Genomic DNA, 20,808 nt, shown 5'->3' with positions numbered 1-20,808 from the left:
CATAGTTGAAGTGTACCTATGATGAAAATTGCAGGCCTCTCTCATCTTTTTAAGTGGGAGAACTCGCACAATTGGTGGCTGACTAAATACTTTTTTTGCCCCACTGTATATGTGCAGATGAGGATGTGCAAGTAGAAATACTGGTGTGCAAAAGAGCAGAAAAACTCAAATAAATATGGGGATGAGGTAGGTAGTTGGTTGGATGGGCTATTTACAGATGGGCTGTGTATAGCTGCAGCGATCGGTAAGCTGCTCTGACAGCTGACGCTTAAATTTAGTGAGGGAGATATAAGTATCCAACTTCAGTGATTTTTGCAATTTGTTCCAGTCATTGGCACCAGAGAACTGGAAGGAAAGGCGGCCAAAGAGGTATTGGCTTTGGGGATGACCAGTGAAATATACCTGCTGGAGCGCATGCTACGGGTAGGTGTTGCTATGGTGACCAGTGAGCTGAGATAAGGTGGAGCATTACCTAGCAAAGACTTATAGATGACCTGGAGCCAGTGGGTTTGAAGACAAATATGTAGCGAGGACTAGCCAATGAGAGCATACAGGTCGCAGTGGTGGGTAGTATATGGGGCTTTGGTGACAAAACGGATGGCACTGTGATAGACTGCATCCAGTTTGCTGAGTAGTGTGTTGGAGGCAATTTTGTAAATGATATCGCCGAAGTCAAGGATCGGTAGGATAGTCAGTTTTACGAGGGTATGTTTGGCAGCATGAGTGAAGGAGGCTTTATTGCGAAATAGAAAGCCGATTCTAGATTTAACTTTGGATTGGAGATGCTTAATGTGAGTCTGGAAGGAGAGTTTACAGTCTAGTCAGACACCTAAGTATTTATAGTTGTCCACATATTCTAAGTCAGAACCGTCCAGAGTAGTGATGCTAGTCGGGCGGGCGGGCGGGTGCGGGCAGCAATCGGTTGAAGAGCATGCATTTAGTTTTTCTAGCATTTAAGAGCAGTTGGAGGCCACGGAAGGAGTGTTGTATAGCGTTGAAGCTTGTTTGGAGGTTTGTTAACACAGTGTCCAAAGACGGGCCAGATGTATACAGAATGGTGTCGTCTGCGTAGAGGTGGATCAAAGAATCACTCGCAGCAAGAGCGACATCATTGATATATACAGAGAAAAGAGTCGGCCCGAGAATTGAACCCTGTGGCACCCCCATAGAGACTGCCAGAGGTCTGGACAACAGGCCCTCCGATTTGACACACTGAACTCTATCTGAGAAGTAGTTAGTGAACCAGGCGAGGCAGTCATTAGAGAAACCAAGGCTGTTGAAGAGGGGGATGACCGTGGTCATTTTCCAATCTTTAGGAATCCCAGACGATACAAAAGAGAGGTTGAACAGACTAGTAATAGGGGTTACAACAATGGCGGCAGATAATTTTAGGAAGAGAGGGTCCAGGTTGTCTAGCCCAGCTGATTTGTAGGGATCCAGATTTTGCAGGTCTTTCAGAACATCAGCTGTCTGGATTTGGGTGAAGGAGAAGGGGGTTGGCTTGGGCCAGTTGCTGCGGGGTGTGCACGCTTTTGGCCTGGGTTGGGTAGCCAGTTGGAAAGCATGGCCAGCCGTAGAGAAATTCTTATTGAAACATCAGGGTTAGCGGAGTGTGCTAAAGCAGTGAATAAAGCAAACTTAGGGAGGAGGCTTCTGATGTTAACATGCATGAACCCAAGGCTTTTGCGGTTGCAGAAGTCAACAAATGAGAGCACCTGGGGACACACAGGGCCTGGGTTAACATAGACAGACACCCAATGACAATCAAACAGGAACCAACCTGACCCCAGGGAAAAGTTAGCATTTTGGACTTGGACCTGCACAGGTCCCAGGTTGGGTCTCGGGTATTTGGGTTCAGGGGAAGACCTCTAACACAAGTAGGACCTAACCTGAGTATGGATCTCTCCATTGTGAAGAGACAGAACAATGACTGTCTGTGTGTGCGTGCCTGTGCAGTCTGTGTGCTTTCTAGGGTACATTTCAGTGGGTGGTGGGTGTAGTTTGGTAGAGATTGTATGCAGCATGTGTGTGTGTGTATGTTAACACATGTTTCGGGGTGGGTTGAGTCAGAACTGAGTCCCTCCATGACTTGGGTCAAGGCTGTTCCATTTTCAGCAGCATGACACACACAGTCTGTTCCTTATGGCAACACAGAGGTAACTGCACAGAACAATAACAATGGCTACTCATAAGGTCAGTTCCACAGGCTGTGTAAGCATATGACATCATTAATCAGTAGAGAACATATTTGTGTGTCTGTCTCTGTGTCTGTGTCTGCATGCAGGACCTTCTGCATAACAGCACTTCTCTGGATTTTCAACTAATCACTCTACCAAAAACCATTGTCACCTCTTCAATGCATACAGGGTGCAATGCTTGCTCTGGTGATCAGTTAACCAGCTAGCAATCTGTTATGTGTGTGCGCGCATGTGTAAGTGCACAATGTTCCTTGGCCCTCTGGGCATTGGGGGTGGTAGTCAGCTCAGCGGGAGAGTTGGTAAGGGGTGGAGAGGGGAGAGATGGATGGAGTGAGAAGCTAATTGCACAGCTGACCTAGGGTGGCTCTCTGTGCCCCCCTCCCTTCATCAATCACCCAGACATTGGTCATGAGTAGGCTGTATGTGTGTGTGTGTGTGTGTGTGTGTGTAAGAGAGATGGAGAGTGAATACATGTGTGTGTGTGTTAGTATTCTGTTGATGACCTATTGCAGTAGTCAGAGATCACAGGCCTTCACTACAACTTCACTCTTTCTTTCTCTCTCTCTCTCCCTCTGCTCTCCCTCCCCTCCCACACACCCCTCTCTCTGTGCTCTGGTACACTAACAGTTGATCTGGTGAACACACAATGTTGAAAATATTTCTCATCCTATAGGCAGGGTAGCCTAGTGGTTAGAGTGTTAGACTGTTAGACTAGTAACCAGAAGGTTGCAAGTTCAAACCCCTGAGCTGACAAGGTACAAATCTGTTGTCATGCCCCTGAACAGGCAGTTAACCCACTGTTCCTAGGCCATCATTGAAAATAAGAATTTGTTCTTAACTGACTTGCCTGGTTAAATAAAGGTAAAATTTAAAAAAAAAAAATTACACATGCTGACCTCTCTATCCTCATGCAGAGTGTGAATGATACCGTGACATTTGGTGGTGGCTCCATTTCTTTATGGGCCTGATAGTAAAGAAAAGTACAGGTAACTGCCAAAATAAAGGAAACCCCAACATAAAGTGTCTTAAAAGGGCGTCGACCACGAGACAGAACAACTTCAATGCACTTTGGCATAGATTCTACTAGTGTCTGGAACTCTTTTGGAGGGATGCGACACTATTCTTCCACAGGACATTCCATTGTTTGGTGTTTTGTTGATGGTGGTGGAAAACGTTGTCTCAGGCACCGCGTCATTAAAACTTGTTTTTCAATCACTCCACACATTTCTTGTTTACAAACTATACTTTTGGCAAGTCGGTTAGGACATCTACTTTGTGCATGACACAAATAATTTCTCCAACAATTGATTACAGACAGATTATTTCACTTATAATTCACTGTATCACAATTCCAGTGGGTCAGAAGTTTACATACACTAAGTTGACTGTGCCTTTAAACAGCGTGGAAAATTATGAGAAAATGTCATGGCTTTAGTAGCTTCTGATAGGCTAATTGACATAATTTGAGTCAATTGGAGGTGTACCTGTGGATGTATTTCAAGGCCTACCTTCAAACTCAGTGCCTCTTTGCTTGACATCATGGGAAAATCAAAATAAATCAGCCAAGACCTCAGAAAAACAATTGGAGACCTCCACAAGTCTGGTTCATCCTTGGGAGCAATTTCCAAACACCTGAAGGTACCACGTTCATCTGTACAAACAATAGTACGCAAGTATAACACCATGGGACCACGCAGCCGTCATACCATTCAGAAAGGAGACACTTTGTCTTCTAGACATGAACGTACTTTGGTGTGAAGAGTGCAAATCAATCCCAGAAAGACAGCAAGGGACCTTGTGAAGATGCTGGAGGAAACAGGTACAAAAGTATCTATATCCACAGTAAAACGAGTCCTATATCGACATAACCTGAAAGGCTGCTCAGCAAGGACTGCTACAAATCTGCCATAAAAAAAGCAAGACTACAGTTTGCAACTGCACATAGGGACAAATATCGTACTTTTTGGAGAAATGTCCTCTGGTCTGATAGAACTATTTGGCCACAATGACCATTGTTATGTTCGAGGGAAAAAGGGGGAGGCTTGCAGGCTAAAGAACACCATCCCAACCGTGAAGAACGGGGGTGGCAGCATTATGTTGTGGGGGTGCTTTGCTGCAGGAGGGACTGGTGCACTTCACAAAATAGATGAGGTCATGAGGTAGGAAAATTGAAGCAACATCTCAAGACATCAGTCAGGAAGTGAAAGCTTTATCGCAAATGGGTCTTCCAAATGGACAATGACCCCAAGCATACTTCCAAATTGTGGCAAAATGGCTTAAGGAGAACAAAGTCAAGGTATTGGAGTGGCCATCACAAAGCCCTGACCTCAATCCTATTGAAAATCTGTGGGCAGAACTGAACAATGTGTGTGAGCAAGGAGGCCTACAAACTAATTGAGTGTATATAAACTTCAGACCCATTGGGAATGTGATGAAAGAAATAAAAGCTGAAATAAATCATTCTCTCTACTATTATTCTGACATTTCAAATTCTTAAAATAAAGTGGTGATCCTAACTGACTTAAGACAGGGAATTTTTACTATGATTAAATGTCAGGAATTGTATTTGGCTAAGGTGTTTTTTATTTTATTTCTATTTCACCTTTATTTAACCAGGTAGGCTAGTTGAGAACAAGTTCTGATTTACAACTGCGACCTGGCCAAGATAAAGCAAAGCTGGGCGACACAAACAACAACACAAAATTACACATGGAATAAACAAACGTCTGTAAACTTCCGACTACAACGGAAGTTTGGACACGTGATCATTGGGATCCGACACAGTGACCGCACCACTCACCCTCACCGTGGGACCCATGCATTAGGAAAGTCTTCCCTTCTTCATCAACTCCTCACCTGTACACAAAGGTAATCCTCGGCCTCCTGTGGTTCCAACGTCACAATCCCACCATCACATGGTCGAGTATGAAAATTACCGCCTGGGGACCAGGATGTCGGAGGACCTGCTTTCCCATACCCTGTGGTTCCATGCCGGTTGAGGGCCCTGTGAGTGTCCACCAGCCCATCAATCGGTTCCATCAATCATCCACACTATCCAATCCCTTTCTGATAAATACTGGTGGCCTTCTTTGGCGCAGGACGTAGCCCACTGTCAATTCATGGTCAGTTTGTACTCAATCCAAATCCCCCCGCAACGCTCCAGCAGGGAAACTCCTTCCCCTTTCCGTGCCTCAGCGTCCTTGGTCTCACCTGTCCATTGTCTTTGTCACTGATCTTACCACTATTCTTGTTGTTGTTGACAGATTCTCTAAATCATGCCATTTCATCCCTCTCTGGTCTTCCTACCAATCTCCAGGTTGCTGAGGCACTGTTCCAGCAGGTCTTCCGGCACTATGGCCTTCCGGAGGACATCGTCTTCGAGGGTGGCTCTCAATTCATGTCACGGCTATGGAAAGCCTTCATGGAGAAGCTGGGGGTCACGGTCAGCATCACTTCCGGGTACTGGCCTCAGTCTAATGCGCAGGTGGAGAGGATGGACCAGGAGCTGGGGATGTTCCTGAGGAGTCACTGCCAGGACCGGCAGGGGGAGTGGGCCCGATTCCTTCCTTGGGTGGAATACGATCAGAATGTGTTGCGCCATTCCTTCACCGGGCTGACTCCCTTCCAGTGTGTTCTGGGTTACCAGCCAGCCCTGGTCCCTTGGACTCTGAGCCAGACCGAAGCTCCTGCGGTGGATGAGTGGTTCAGGCGTGCAGATGAGGTGTGGAACAATGCTTACTTGACGCTCCAGCGTGCCGTCCGCCGTCAGAAGGAGCAGGCGGATCTCCACCGCAGTGAAGCGCCCCTGTTTCATCCTGGTGTTCACATCTGGCTCTCCACCAGGAACCTCCCACTCCAACTGCCCTGTAAGAAGCTGAGTCCTCGGTTTGTGGGGACACTCAAAGTCCTCCGGAGGGTCAGCGAGGTAACATACAGATTACAACTCCCCTCTAACTACCGGATCTCACCCTTTTTTCATGTTTCCCTCAGGCCGGTGGTTCCTGGTCCACTGGCTGATATCATCCCCCATGACACCCCTCCACCTCCCCTGGACATCGAGGGAAGCCCCGCCTATGACGGCGCCTATGACAATTAGACACCCTATAACCCACACCTACACACTCATGTATCAATCTGATTGATGGATTGTGTTGTGCAGTAAGCAGGCTCAGGTGTATAACTGTGGCTCCTTCCACCTTCAAAGAATAGACAAGAGGGCCAACCATGGTGTCACGTTCTGACCTTAGTTTCTTTTTTATGTCTTTGTGTTAGGTTAGGTTGGGGCGTGAGTTGGGGTGTGTAGTCTATGTTCTTTTTTCTTTGTTGTATTTCTGTGTTCGGCCTGGTATGGTTCTCAATCAGACCCAGCTGTCGATCGTTGTCTCTGATTGAGAATCATACTTAGGTAGCCTGTTTTCCCCATTACAGTTGTGGGTGATTATTTTCTGTTTAGTGTTTTTCATCACCTTACAGGACTGTTCGTTTGTCGTTTTTGTTGTTTTGTTCAGTGTTCAGTTGTTTTATTAAAATAATGGACACTTACCACTCTGCGCATTGGTCCTCCTCTCTTTCTCCAGACGACAACCGTTACAGAATCACCCACCAAACAAGGACCAAGCAGCATGGTATCAGGCAGCAGCGATCTCTGGACTCATGGACATGGAAGGAGATTTTGGACGGTAAAGGGCCCTGGGCACAGGCTGGGGAATATCGCCACCGCAAGGCAGAGCTGGATACAAACAAATTGCACTGTACAGGGAAAACGATTGATTCTGTGTCCATAAAACCAGGATCCAGTCTACGCACTAGAGTCTACAGAATACAAAACAGATGAGTTTGAACAAAAGCTAGGTCATAGGAAGTGTTGCTGGACTTTTACTGTGGTCAAACAGCTTACAATGGGGGCATAGTGTTATGTTGGGAGCTATGCAGGGGGCAGAGTGAAAAGCAAGCAACAGACCGTATGACACAGTCCACCTCAAAACTTAAACATATTTACTTACTAGAGATCTAGTATTTCCCACCCCAGTTTGAGGCAGATGGTAATGTTCATTCTCTTCCGTCCAATATGTATTTCATATACAGTGTATTGTAGGCCGTACAACACAGGCACAGTGGCGTAGCGCAAATTCCCAAAACAAATATTTTCCCTTATAATATTCCCCTAAATTGACATTTTAAGCTGAAATAATGCCACAAAATCAATTTTCTCAACTATAAAAATAAAGTTTCCCTGCCGGACAAGGATTGTCCTGACTTTCAACAATCCCTGAGCTAATTTCCTGCAATTCTAAACTTTTGCATTTTGAAAGCTAATTTCCTGTCATTCTAAACAAGTTCATGGGCCCCTCCGCCAGTGCACAGTCCCCATTCAAAACAAACTATATTTGGTTGGTAGAGACCTACTGAGTATTTTCCACACCAGTTTATTTGAGACAGGCAGTAAAGTTTGTTCTGTCTACAGTCCAATATGTATTTCAAATACAGTGTATTGCATTGGGGACTATGGAGGGGACAAGCCCACAACAGTCTGTATGACAAAGTTCCCCTCCAAAACTAAATATATTTGCTTATTTGAGAGAGCAGCATACCACCTTGCATCCCACGGCTGGCTTGCCTCTGAAGCTAAGCAGGGTTGGTCTCTGGATGGGAGACCAGATGCTGCTGAAAGAGGTATTGGACGGACAGTAAGAGGCACTCTTTCCTCTAGTCTAAAAAATTATCCCAATTCCCCTGGGAAGCGATTGGGGACATTGCCCTGTGTAGGGTGCTGTCTTTTGGATGGGATGTTAAACGGGGGACTTGACTCTCTGTGTTCACTGAAGATCACATGGCACTTATCATAAAAGTAGGGGTGTTAACCCTGGCATCCTAGCTAAATTCCCAATCTGGCCCTCATACCCCCCCACCCCTACTATTTGAGACAGGTAGTACATTTTTTTCCCCCTCTACAGTCCAATATGCATTCCATATACAGTAAATTGCATTGTGGGCTATGAAGGGGTGGGGTAAAAAGCCAGCAAAAGTCCTCCTCCAAAACTAGTTAGTAGAGACCTGACTGAGTATCCCCTTCCCCCTTTATTTCAGACTCGGAGTTCAGTTTTTTTCTACAGTCCAATGTGTACAGTATTTCATTACAGTGAATTGCATTGGCGACTATGGAGGGGCCAGCAACATTTTTTATGACCTAGCTTTTTGTTCAAACTCGTCTGTTTTGTATTCTAGGGATTGTGGTGAGTTGATTGGACCCTGGTTTTATGGACACACAATCTATAGTTTTTCCTGTACAGTGCAATATTTGTATGTGCTCTTATGCAGAAATGTGTTATTCTTTATTTGACACTGGGACATGTTTTAAACCCACAATTTAATGCAAATGTCACTTAAATATGAACAAATATGAATCATTGTTAATGTTTTGACAATTATTTTTCATATACATGAATAAATACAGGTTATTGACACTTTTCTACTTCATGGGGGACTTTTATTTTGAAAGAAATGTCCTGCTTTCCTCACGTCTTGAAGCTAGCCTGGTAGCTAGTTGACAACAATGGGCGATAGTGAGCAGGTTGAGTGGAAGTTTATGAAATTATACCTTACCGATATTGTAAAAACTATTTCGAATAAATCTGCTACACGGAGATCGAAAAGAAGTAAGTGGCTTGGTAAAGTATCCATAACATGTTAACGTTACAAGCTCGCTGGTTTATGTTTCATCAAATGCAGAATCATCAGGCAAGAAGGCAATGACTGCAAGTAGGGTTTTAAAGCTTACACTGAGCTAATTAAGCAGTAAGGCCCGAGCGTGGGTGGTATATGGCCAATATACGACGGCGAAAGGGTTGTTCTTCGGCCAGACGCAACGCGGAGTGCCTGGACACAGCCCTTAACCGTGGTATATTGGCCACATACCACAAACCCCCGAGGTGCCTTATTGCTATTATAAACTGTTTACCAACGTAATTCGAGCTGTAAAAATACGTTTTTTGTCATACCAGTGGTATAAGGGCTAATATACCACTGGTGTCAGCCAATCAGCATTCAGGGCTCGAACCACCCAGTTTATAATACCTGATAGAACAGCACAGATATGGCTATTCCCTGCACACACATCTGGTCAACCTTAGTGAGTCCTAAGGCCTAAATGAATACATCATAACCACTAGGCAGGCTAGCCTAGTGGTTAGAGTGTTGGGCTAGTAACTGGAAGGTTGCAAGTTCAAACCCCTGAGCTGACAAGGTACAAATCTGTTGTTCTGCCCCTGAACAGGTAGTTAACCCACTGTTCCTAGGCCGTCATTGAAAATAAGAATTTTTTTCTTAACTGACTTGCCTGGTTAAATAAAGGTAAAATAAAAATTGGGGATTCTTTTTAGGAACAGTTTGTGTTTAATTATCCTTGGAAAACCTAATGAGAAATACAACACATTTAGTCCATAGAAACTACATGTTGTATTTTATTCTACTCTACGCTGCAAAAGGACAGCGTAGTGCTCTCTCCACCATGCAGTTTACACTCATATTAAATCATATCTTCAAGAACTATTATTCAAGATGTTTCTATCGACATGTTTTATTCAACTCTGTAAATCCCGTATTGATAGAGATGTTCCAGAAATAATCTTAGAATGATAGATAAGGCACAGATAAGGCACAGATAAGGCATTTTAGAAAACCAGGTACTAAGAGAAGTGTTTTTCAGTTTTGTTTTGGTGAAGACATTTGTGAGTTTACTAGCAATTATAAATATTTGGGTGTTTTTATTGATGAACATATTACCTCTCTATACGGAACATCAGCCCTAGCCGACTCAGCAAGTAGAACTCTTGGGGGAGTTATAGGAAAAAACAAAACCACTCAAGGATTTTGGTTATGCCACGTTTTCCAAATTGTATGAGGCGTGTGTGTGTCCTGTGCTGGACTATTCATTAGGAGTGTGGGGTTCTAAGAGGTGTTTTAAAAACGAACATGTCCACAGCAGAGCAGTACGTTACTTTTTAGGTGTCCACAAGTTTGCACCTATACTTGCAATAACTGGGGACATGGGCCGGGAACCCAGTGAGGTGAGATGGAAGGTGTGTATTGTGATACTGTTGGATATGCCAACTGCCAGAATAGCTAGTCAAGTTTTTTTTAAATGGGATCTAGGCGGCGCCTGGGCAACTGAAATGTCTGACCGTTTTCAAGTCTGACTGTGAACATCTGTACGAAAACCAAATTAAGGGAGACATAGATATGATTAAAAAAGAACTGTTGATGCAATATGGAAAAAAAGAATGGGTGGAGGAGATGAATCAAAAACCCAAATTGAGAACCTTATGTTTGATTATGGGTGTATTCGTGAGTGAGAGATATATTATGTATAACCTACCTAAAAGCAAGAGATCGCTATGTGCACAGGGAAGATCAGGGATATTGCCTCTGCGTATTGAAACCGGTCGGTATTGTGGTGAAATAGAGGAGGAAACACTATGTAACTATTGTGACCTGGAAGAAATAGAGAATGAAACTCATTGTGTCCTCTATTTCCATTTCTACCTCCATATACACTTGCTCTTATTCCAGAAAGCACACCAGATATATCCTGGCATTATGTGGCTGAGCGATGAGTAGAAATTGAAATGTTTTTGTTGTTGTTGTCCATTGTGTATTTTTGTTTGTTGAGAATATTTAGATGAAGCCTGGAATAAAAGAAAAAGGGCTACCTGTAATTAAATAATACAAATATGTTTATCTTCAATGTGGTTAATGGCATGTGTGGATATAGATTGTGTGTAGGTTTGTCTCCCATATGAATCTTCTCTTTGTGCCAGACTGGGTTCAAGTGACTTCTGTTTCTTTTGTTTTCTGTATTTCTGTATCTGTATATGTTATGTATGTGTGTATGTATGTGTGTATGTATATGTTATGTATGTGTGTATGTATGTGTGTATATATACAGTGTTATGTACAGTTGAAGTCAGAGTTTACCTGATACATTAACACAGTTTTTCACAATTTCTGACATTTAATCCTCGTAACAATTCCCTGTTTTAGGCCAGTTAAGAATGTGAAATGTCAGAATAATAGTTGAGAGAATGATTTATTTCAGCTTTTATTTCTTTCATGACATTCCCAGTGGGTCAGAAGTTTACATACACTCAATTAGTATTTGGTAGCATTGCCTTTAAATTGTTTAACTTGGGTCAAACGTTTCGGGTAGCCTTCCACAAGCTTCCCACAATAAGTTGGGTGATTTTTGTCCCATTCCTCCTGACAGAGCTGGTGTAACTGAGTCAGGTTTGTAGGGCTCCTTGCTCGCACATGCTTTTTCAGTTCTGCCCACAAATTCTCTATGGGATTGAGGTCAGGGCTTTGTGATGGCCACTCCAATACATTGACTTTATTGTCCTTAAGCCATTTTGCCACAACTTTGGATGTATGCTTGGGGTCATTGTCCATTTGGAAGACCCATTTGCGACCAAGCTTTAACTTCCTAACTGATGTCTTGAGATGTTGCTTCAATACATCCACATAATTTCCCTCCCTCATGATGCATCACTTTTGTGAAGTACACCAGTCCCTCCTGCTGCAAAGCACCCCCACAACATGATGCTGCCACCCCCGTGCTTCACGGTTGGAATGGTGTTCTTTGGCTTGCAAGCTTCCCCCTTTTTCCTCCAAACATAACGATGGTCAGTTCTATTTTTGTTTCATCAGACCAGCGGACATTTCTACAAAAAGTACGATCTTTGTCCCCATGTGCAGTTGCAAACTGTAGTCTGGCTTTTTTTATGATGGTTTTGGAGCAGTGGTTTTTTCCTTGCTGAGCGGCCTTTCAGGTTATGTCGATATAGGACTCATTTTACTGTGGATATAGATACTTTTGTACCTGTTTCCTCCAGCATCTTCACAAGGTCCTTTGCTGTTTTTCTGGGATTGATTTGCACCTGTCACACCAGAGTACGTTCATCTCAAGGAGACAGAACGCGTCTCCTTCCTGAGCGGTATGACGGCTGCGTGGTCCAGACTTGTGTAGGTCTACACATTATTTTTCTGAGGACTTGGCTGATTTTATCATGATGTCAAGCAAAGAGGCACTGAGTTTGAAGGTAGGCCTTGAAATAAATCCACAGGTACACCTCCAATTGACCTCAATTATCCTATCAGAAGCTACTAAAGCCATGACATAATTTTCTGGAATTTTCCAAGCTGTTTAAAGGCACAGTCAACTTAGTGTACGTAAACTTCTGACCCACTGGAATTGTGATGCAGTGAATTATAAGTGAAATAATCTGTCTGTAAACGATTGTTGGAAAAATGACTTGTGTCATGCACAAAGTAGATGTCCTAACCGACTTGTCAAAAGTATAGTTTGTTAACAAGAAATGTGTGGAGTGGTTGAAAAACAAGTTTTAATGACTCCAACCTAAGTGTATGTAAACTTCCGACTTCAACTGTATATGTACAGTGGGGAGAACAAGTATTTGATACACTGCCGATTTTGCAGGTTTTCCTACTTATAAAGCATGTAGAGGTCTGTAATTTTTATCATAGGTCCACTTCAACTGTGAGAGACGGAATCTAAAACAAAAATCCAGAGAATCACATTGTATGATTTTTAAGTAAATCATTTGCATTTTATTGCATGACAAGTATTTCATACATCAGAAAAGCAGAACTTAATATTTGGTACAGAAACATTTGTTTGCAATTACAGAGATCATACGTTTCCTGTAGTTCTTGACCAGGTTTGCACACAATGCAGCAGGGATTTTGGCCCACTCCTCCATACAGACCTCCAGATCCTTCAGGTTTTGGGGCTGTCACTGGGCAATACGGACTTTCAGCTCCCTCCAAAGATGTTCTATTGAGTTTAGGTCTGGAGACTGGCTAGGCCACTCCCGGACCTTGAGATGCTTCTTACGGAGCCACTCCTTAGTTGCCCTGGCTGTGTGTTTCGGGTCGTTGTCATGCTGGAAGACCCAGCCACGACCCATCTTCAGTCGTGGCTGAGTGGAGTTTAGACCAAAAAGCTCTATTTTTGTCTCATCAGACCACATGACCTTCTTCCATTCCTCCTTTGGATCATCTAGATGGCCATTGGCAAACTTCAGACGGGGCTGGGCATGCGCTGGCTTGAGCAGGGGGACCTTGCGTGCGCTGCAGGATTTTAATCCATGACGGCGTAGTGTGTTATTAATGGTTTTCTTTGAGACTGTGGTCTCAGCTCTCTTCAGGTCATTGACCAGGTCCTGCCGTGTAGTTCTGGGCTGATCCCTCGCCTTCCTCATGATCATTGATGCCCCACGAGGTGAGATCTTTCATGGAGCCCCAGACCGAGGGTGATTGACCGTCATCTTGAACTTCTTCCATTTTCTAATAATTGTGCCAACAGTTGTTGCCTTCTCACCAAGCTGCTTGCCTATTGTCATGTAGCCCATCCCAGCCTTGTGCAGGTCTACAATTTTATCCCTGATGTCCTTACACAGCTCTCTGGTCTTGTCCATTGTGGAGAGGTTGGAGTCTGTTTGATTTAGTGTGTGGACAGGTGTCTTTTATACAGGTAACGAGTTCAAACAGGTGCAGTTAATACAGGTAATGAATAAGTGGAGAACAGGAGGGCTTCTTAAAGAAAAACTAACAGGTCTGTCAGAGCCGGAATTCTTACTGGTTGGTAGGTGATCAAATACTTATGTCATGCAATAAAATACAAATTAATTACTTAAAAATCATACAATGTGATTTTCTGGATTTTTGTTTTAGATTCCGTCTCTCACAGTTGAAGTGTACCTATGATAAAAAATTACAGACCTCTACATGCTTTTTAAGTTGGAAAACCTGCAAAATCAGCAGTGTATCAAATACTTGTTCTCCCCACTGTGTATATATATATATATATATATATACATTATTTTACTGCTCTTAGGGATGTAATTTACTATTTTGTATAGATTTTTACCTTACATTTTCTTTATATAAATGTTTTATTTTTTACTCTTTATGCAATGCGCATTGCAGAGAACACCGGAAGAAGAATGATCATTTAATTACCATAATGTTTGTTTATGTGTCAATCCCATAAGGGATGGGTTGACATTTGGAGATATTACACATGAAAATAACATGTAATTCCTTCATTCATGTTGTTTTTTATAACTTTGGAATTATAAAAATAAAGTTAAAAAAACAAATCTAAAACCACCCCTCTGTTTCCCACAGAACCGGTTGCCTATCATGAAGAACAACAGCCGGAGGTGGCCACTCCTCAAAGCTCCGAGAGGCAGCTGAGAACTCCTCAGAGAAACTCCCGGAGGCAAAGTCCCAGGACGCGTTCTAGTGTTCTAAAAGAACAAGAGAGGGGCTTTTCTCCCGTGTCTGGTTCTGGGGAGGAGAGCGACAAGGAGGCCACCCCACCGAAAAGGAGGAACGGAATAAGCAGCTCCAAAAAGACAAGAACAAAGTCTCCATCAAAGGATTGTGATGACTGTTCCGGGGCCGAGTCTGGTGAACAGCTAGAAGAGAGCACAAAAAGAAAATGTAAATATAGCAACTCAAAAAAGAAAAGGACCAATATTCACTGCAAAAAGGAGGATAATGACAATTTGTCAGATGAACAAACTGTGGTGGCTTCACCCAGAAAAAGGAGGAGGCAATGTAGTGACTTCGATGTATTTGAAGCGGAGACTGAAAAATATAATACGGTGTCTGAGCTTGAGGTGGAGGACGTTGTGGAGGAGGAGACTGAAGTGGCCTCTGCTTCTAAGAGGAGGAAGCAGCGCAGCCCCCCCCAAAAACCTACGCCTCGTGGAGAGGACAAAGCTGAACGTGATCATTATGAATTGGGAGAACAGGCTGAAGATACTACCCCTAGCAGAAAATGTAGCGAGTCTAAAAAGGTAAGAACCAGGACTCCCTCTGAAGACGTGGTGGAAGTTGAAAGTGCCCACTTCAAGACGGAAGAACACGCTGCAGCTGAAGACACGACCCTCAGAAAAAGACAGAGGAGGTCTAAGAAATCTAAAAAGAAGAGATCCAAGAGTCCTCCCAAGGAGGCCAGCGACACAGAGAGTGATGGTGAATCAGGCAAACATATTTCCAAGACCTGGCCTAAGGACTTCCATGAAGAAGAGCGTGACCAAGATGCCAAGACTCGGTCTAAGGACCTAAGTGAGCAGAGTGACCAAGGCTCCCAGACTGAGTCTAAAGACTTAAGTGAAGAGGAGTGGCACTGTTCTGACCATTCAGAGAAGGAGACTGAACATGAGGTGTTACCTGCAAAGAGAAAGAGAGGACCCAAGAGCAAGAAGACAATGAAGTCAGATTCTGAAAACGTCACCGTTAAAAAGAATGGCAAAAAGCAAGGTGCCATGGGTTTGAAGGCACCAAGAATAAGATTCACACCACCTGTAGAGAAAAGGATAAGGGTGAAAACACTTCATATTTGCAGTTTCTGTGAAAAGGTCCTGCCTAACAGGGCTGCGCTGAGGAGGCACCTTCAGCATCACACAGGGGAGAAGCCTTACCACTGTGAAGAGTGTGGCAAAGACTATGGCAGCAAAACCACCCTGAAGATTCACAACATGCAGGTTCACCACAAGGGGACCAAGGACTTCATATGCAATGAGTGTGATCAACAGTTTACCCACCTCACGTACCTCAAACGCCACATGTACTCCCACACGGACAAGGAAAAGAGGCCACACCTGTGCAATGTGTGCGGGAAGCATTTTATCCAGAAGTCCCACCTGGACCGCCACAAGATGATTCACACCGGAGAGAAACCATTCAGCTGCGAACACTGCGCCGTGGCCTTCAATCGGCCGGAGTACCTGCGGATGCATCTGAAGCTGCACGTGTCGGGTAGTGAGGGGCCAAATATGGCAGAGCAAGAGAAGACAAAGTGCACGGAGTGCAGCAAGAGTTTTGTCAACCCAAAGTACCTCAACATCCACATGAGAATGCACACTGGGGAGAGGCCATACAAGTGTGAGCACTGTGCTAAGAGCTTCACCCAGACCAGTATTCTCAACGCGCACCGACGTACGCACACGGGAGAAAAGCCACACAAGTGTAAGTCGTGCGGCAGCTGCTTCACCCGTCGCAGGTACCTGGATGATCACATAGGCAGAAAGCATTGGTCTTTACAGCAAATGAAGGAACAGGAGGATGAGCAATGACAACACTGGGTGTTGTGTGGTCATGTAATGTTACGGTGGGGTCTGGAATTTTTGGATGCCTTGATAAAGACGAGCTAAAAAGACTGTATGAAATAAATTTATGCAACATTTTTGTATTTATTTTAGGGATGGATCCCGATTTACATAACGGGTACCTGGAGGAAAATGGGGCAGAGTCATGCTTTTAAAATTTCAGTCCAGAGGAGTGTTTCGTATTTTTAGTCCCGGGGAGATTTTGTTGTTATTTGTAATTGATGAAATGTCTGTATTTCTCAGTGTTTTAGAATGAGTTGCTTGTAAGTCTATATATCGGTGTGTCCGATGCCGCCCCTCATCTCTGATTCTCTGCTGAGTGAGCAATATCAAGTGTTCCTGTAGGCTATTTAGTGTGGTCTCAATCAAATGATCCATAGACTATAGGCTGCGAAGTGCATGCTGGGAGAAGCACAGAGCAAAGTTCTATTTCTAAGATAGCTGCTGGGATGGTGTAAATACAACCAGACTGCATTACACACTGCAGTAGATATTCCAACCCTGAGCCCCGGCCTGCTCTGCTCTTATGGCTGTGTTGTTTAGGCCTGTGGTAGCAGTTCAAGGGGGGAGTCATGGTTCTTCCGAATGTTTTATTTTTTTGTTTGTTGTTGATTAGGCCGAGTAAAAATCCTTCGCCTGCACTTATGGACTGCCCTCTTCAATTCAAACCACAGGTTTTCAATGGGGTTCAAGTCTGGAGACTTGATGTTGATTTTGTGGTCAATAACCCATTTCTGAGCGGATCTTGATGTGTGCTTGGGGTTATTGTCTTGCTGGAAGATCCACTTGCAGCCAAGTGTCAGCCTCCTGGCAGAGGCAACCAGGTTTTTGGGCTAAAATATCCCGGTACAGGGTAAAGTTCATGATGCCGTTGACTTTTACAAGGGCCCAAGGACCAGTGGAAGCAATATAGTCCCATAACATCAAAGAGCCACCACAGTGCAGTCCATAAGCACAGATGATGGATATCAAGGATCTGGAAAAATTCTATATGGAGGAATGGTCTAAGATCCCTTCCCAATGTGTTCTCCAATCTCATAAAACATTTTAGAAGAAGGCTCAGTGTTGTTGTCCTAGCTGGGGTATTTAAAACAGGGGATCCAATCATTTTGATCCCTATCTTTTTGAGATGTTTTACATGTTAAACAATCTATTTCTCTGAGCAAATGTATTAGTATAAAATAATATACATTTAATAATATACATTTCCTACAACCGGATGTTCCTTTTTTGGGGGGGAGGGTGGAAAGAGCCTGTGACATGGCTTCTACTTTTGGACCTTTACAAGGCGACACTTCATTTGAACTCCTCCCTCCACATTTACTGGATTGGTTGAACAGTTCAGAAGGGAACCTCCCCCAACAGTTTTTTTATTTTCTTCTCAAGACCAGTACGTAGGGGATCTTGTTTCAGGTGTTTCTTTTACACCTGCTACATTAGGTTAGGCCAGAGCCAGCCTACATGAAGACATGATCAACTTTGATACTCTGGCTACATTTGTTAGAGACCACCCGATCGCTGACTCATTTGTTTTGACCCACGCCCCTCATTTTGAAGTCCCTCAAATGACTTCTAGGATGTTAGTTTCAGACTTAATGTATGTAGCGATTGATAGAGCAAAGGAAATACATTATTGGTGAGTCATCAGGTAAAGTATACTGCATTATATGCATAATACAATGTGAAGTAATCCCTTTTGCAATAAATACAGTACATTCCCAATACAAATGTAATGGTCTCTTCAATGTTGTTGACTTCCATGCTTAAGGCATAGGTGATCTAACTCTTTTATATATATATATATATATATACCAGACACTCCGGTATAGTCAGTGTGGTGCTGATGGTGCTGTGCAACACTTGCTTTCTCATACAAAATCGCCATGTGAACCCAATAAAGGTTATTGCTGTTATGTGATTAGTTGATTTAACGCTTTAAAACACCCTCATCATGACATGGTTTGTTCACAGGTGAAGTAAAGGCCTTCTGGAAACAGGCTGTTTCCCCCAGTTAAACCAGTAGGTGGTAGACCTGTACAGCCTTTCCTGACAAAAATGATCTCTCAGACTCTGGAAGAGAGCCGTTTTGAATTCTTTTTTGGATTTGAGACATTGGGGACCCAGGGTGGAACATGTGGTCAGTTCAGTATGTGTGGTTATGTTGAAAGCCAGACATAATCTCATCATCTGAGCATCTTCTTGCTCCCGTCCAACTGAGCAGTTTCTCCGATCTGTAAATGACTTAGAATTCCTAAAATACATCAAACTGATTATCACATTCATTATTCTAAACGGCGTAATAAACACTAGATATGTTTTCCTTGACTGCCTGGATCCTACAATGTAAAACATGAGTGTAGGGGTTTGGGCAGCAGTGTCACAGTGCACGGTTAGTCAATGCTGCTTTAAGAGGCAAATCAAATTTTATTGGTCACATATGCATGGTTAGCAGATGTTTTTGTGAGAGGAGCGAAATGCTTGTGCTTCTAGTTCCGACTGCAGCAATATCTAACAAGTAATCTAACAATTCCACAACAAATACCTAATACACACAAATCTAAGTAAAGGAGTGGTATAAGAATATATACATACAGTGGGAAGAAAAAGTATGTGAACCCTTTGGAATTACCTGGATTTCTGCATAAATTGGTCATACAATTTGATCTGATCTTCATCTAAGTCACAACAATAGACAAACACAGTCTGCTTAAACTAATAACACACAAATTATTGTATTTTTCTTGTCTATATTGAATGTATAATTTAAACATTCACAGTGTAGGTTGGAAAAAGTATGTGAACTCCTAGGCGAATGACTTCTTGAAAGTTAATTGGAGTCAGGAGTCAGCTAACCTGGAGTCCAATTAATGAAACGAGATTGGAGATGTTGGTTAGAGCTAGCCTGCCCTATAAAAAAAACACTCACAAAATTTGAGTTTCATTTTCACAAGAAGCATTGCCTGACGTGAACCATGCCTTGAACAAAATAGCTCTCAAGACCTAAGATTAAAAATGGTTGACTTGCATAAAGCTGGAAAGGATTACAAAAGTATGTCTAAAAGACAAATTGTCTATAAATGGAGAAAGTAGAGCACTGTTGCTACTTTCCCTAGGAGTGGCCGTCCTGCAAAGATGACTGCAAGAGCACAGCTCAGAATGCTCAATGAGGTTAAGATGAATCCTAGAGTGTCAGCTAAGGACTTGCAGAAATCTCTGGAACATGCTAACATCTACAATAGGTAAACCACTGCTGTCCAAAAAATCCATTGCTGCACGTTTGAAGTTCGCAAAAGAGCACCTGGATGTTCCACAGCGCTACTGGCAAAATATTCTGTGGACAGATGCAACTACAGTTGAGTTGTTTGGAAGGAACACACAACACTATGTGTGGAGAAAAAAAGGCACAGCACACCAACATCAAAACCTCATCCCAAAGTATGGTGGAGGGAGCATCATGGTTTGGGGCTGCCTCAGGGCCTGGACAGTTTGACATCATCGACGGAAAAATGAATTCCCCAGTTTATCAAGACATTTTGCAGGAGAATGTAAGGCTATCTGTCGGCCAATTGAAGCTCAACAGAAGTTGGGTGATGCAACAGGACAATGACCCAAAACACAGAAATAAATCAACAACAGAATGGCTTCAACAGAAGAAAATATGCCTTCTGGAGTGGCCCAGTCCAAGTCCTGACCTCAACCCGAGCGGTTGTGTCCGGTTCACACCAGACATTCCAAGAAAATTACGGAACTGAAACAGTTTTGTGAAGAGGAATGGTCCAAAATTCCTCCTGACCATTGTGCAAGTCTGATCTGCAACTACAGAAAACGTTTGGTTGAGGTTATTGCTGCCAAAGGACGGTCAACCAGTTATTAAATCCAAGGGTTCACACACTTTTCCCACCCTGCACGGTGTGCTCAATAAAAACATATAATTGTTTGTGTTATTAGTTTAAGCAGACTGTGTTTGTCCATTGTCGTGACTTAGATGAAGATCACATTTTATGACCAATTTATGCAGAAATCCAGGTAATTCCAAAGGGTTCACATACTTTTTCTTGCCACTGTATAAATATATGGATGAGCAATGACTGAGTGGCATAGGCAAGATGCAATAGATGGAATAAAAATACACTACCGGTCCAAAGTTTTAGAACACCTACTCATTAAAGGGTTTTTATTTTTTACTGTTTTCTACATTGCAGAATAATAGTGAAAACAAACTATTAAATAACACATGGAATCATGTGGTAACCAGAAAAGGGTGAAACAAATCAAAATATATTTTCTATTTGAGATTCTTCAAATAGCCACCCTTTGCCTTGATGACAGCTTTGCACACTCTTGGCATTCTCTCAACCAGCTTCACCTGGAATGCTTTTCCAGTGGTGATGGAGTTCCCACATATGCTGAGCACT

General features: G+C 43.2%; 1 protein-coding gene across 1 annotated transcript; it reads left to right on the top strand.

Moving 5' to 3' along the window:
* The first annotated feature begins 8,715 nt into the window (after positions 1-8,715).
* Positions 8,716-18,136, top strand: LOC112256263 (zinc finger protein 37-like). The gene is made up of 2 exons (XM_024429379.2): positions 8,716-8,854; positions 14,403-18,136. The coding sequence occupies exons 1-2, from the start codon at positions 8,752-8,754 to the stop codon at positions 16,358-16,360; spliced, it is 2,061 nt and encodes a 686-aa protein (XP_024285147.1). The 5' UTR covers positions 8,716-8,751; the 3' UTR covers positions 16,361-18,136.
* Positions 18,137-20,808: the final 2,672 nt, after the last annotated feature.

The sequence above is a fragment of the Oncorhynchus tshawytscha genome, linkage group LG08 (assembly GCF_018296145.1).
Source record: "Oncorhynchus tshawytscha isolate Ot180627B linkage group LG08, Otsh_v2.0, whole genome shotgun sequence".
Taxonomy (NCBI): Eukaryota; Metazoa; Chordata; class Actinopteri; order Salmoniformes; family Salmonidae; genus Oncorhynchus; species Oncorhynchus tshawytscha.
The sequence above is the reverse complement of the archived record's forward strand: the minus strand, read 5'-3'. Positions and strand labels throughout refer to the sequence as shown.

Bases quoted from the DNA above. Each gene is read 5' to 3' on its own strand.
- LOC112256263 (XM_024429379.2), top strand. From the start codon at position 8,752: ATGGGCGATAGTGAGCAGGTTGAGTGGAAGTTTATGAAATTATACCTT. The intron at 8,855-14,402 runs GTAAGTGGCTTG...TGTTTCCCACAG, and splicing joins TACACGGAGATCGAAAAGAA to AACCGGTTGCCTATCATGAA.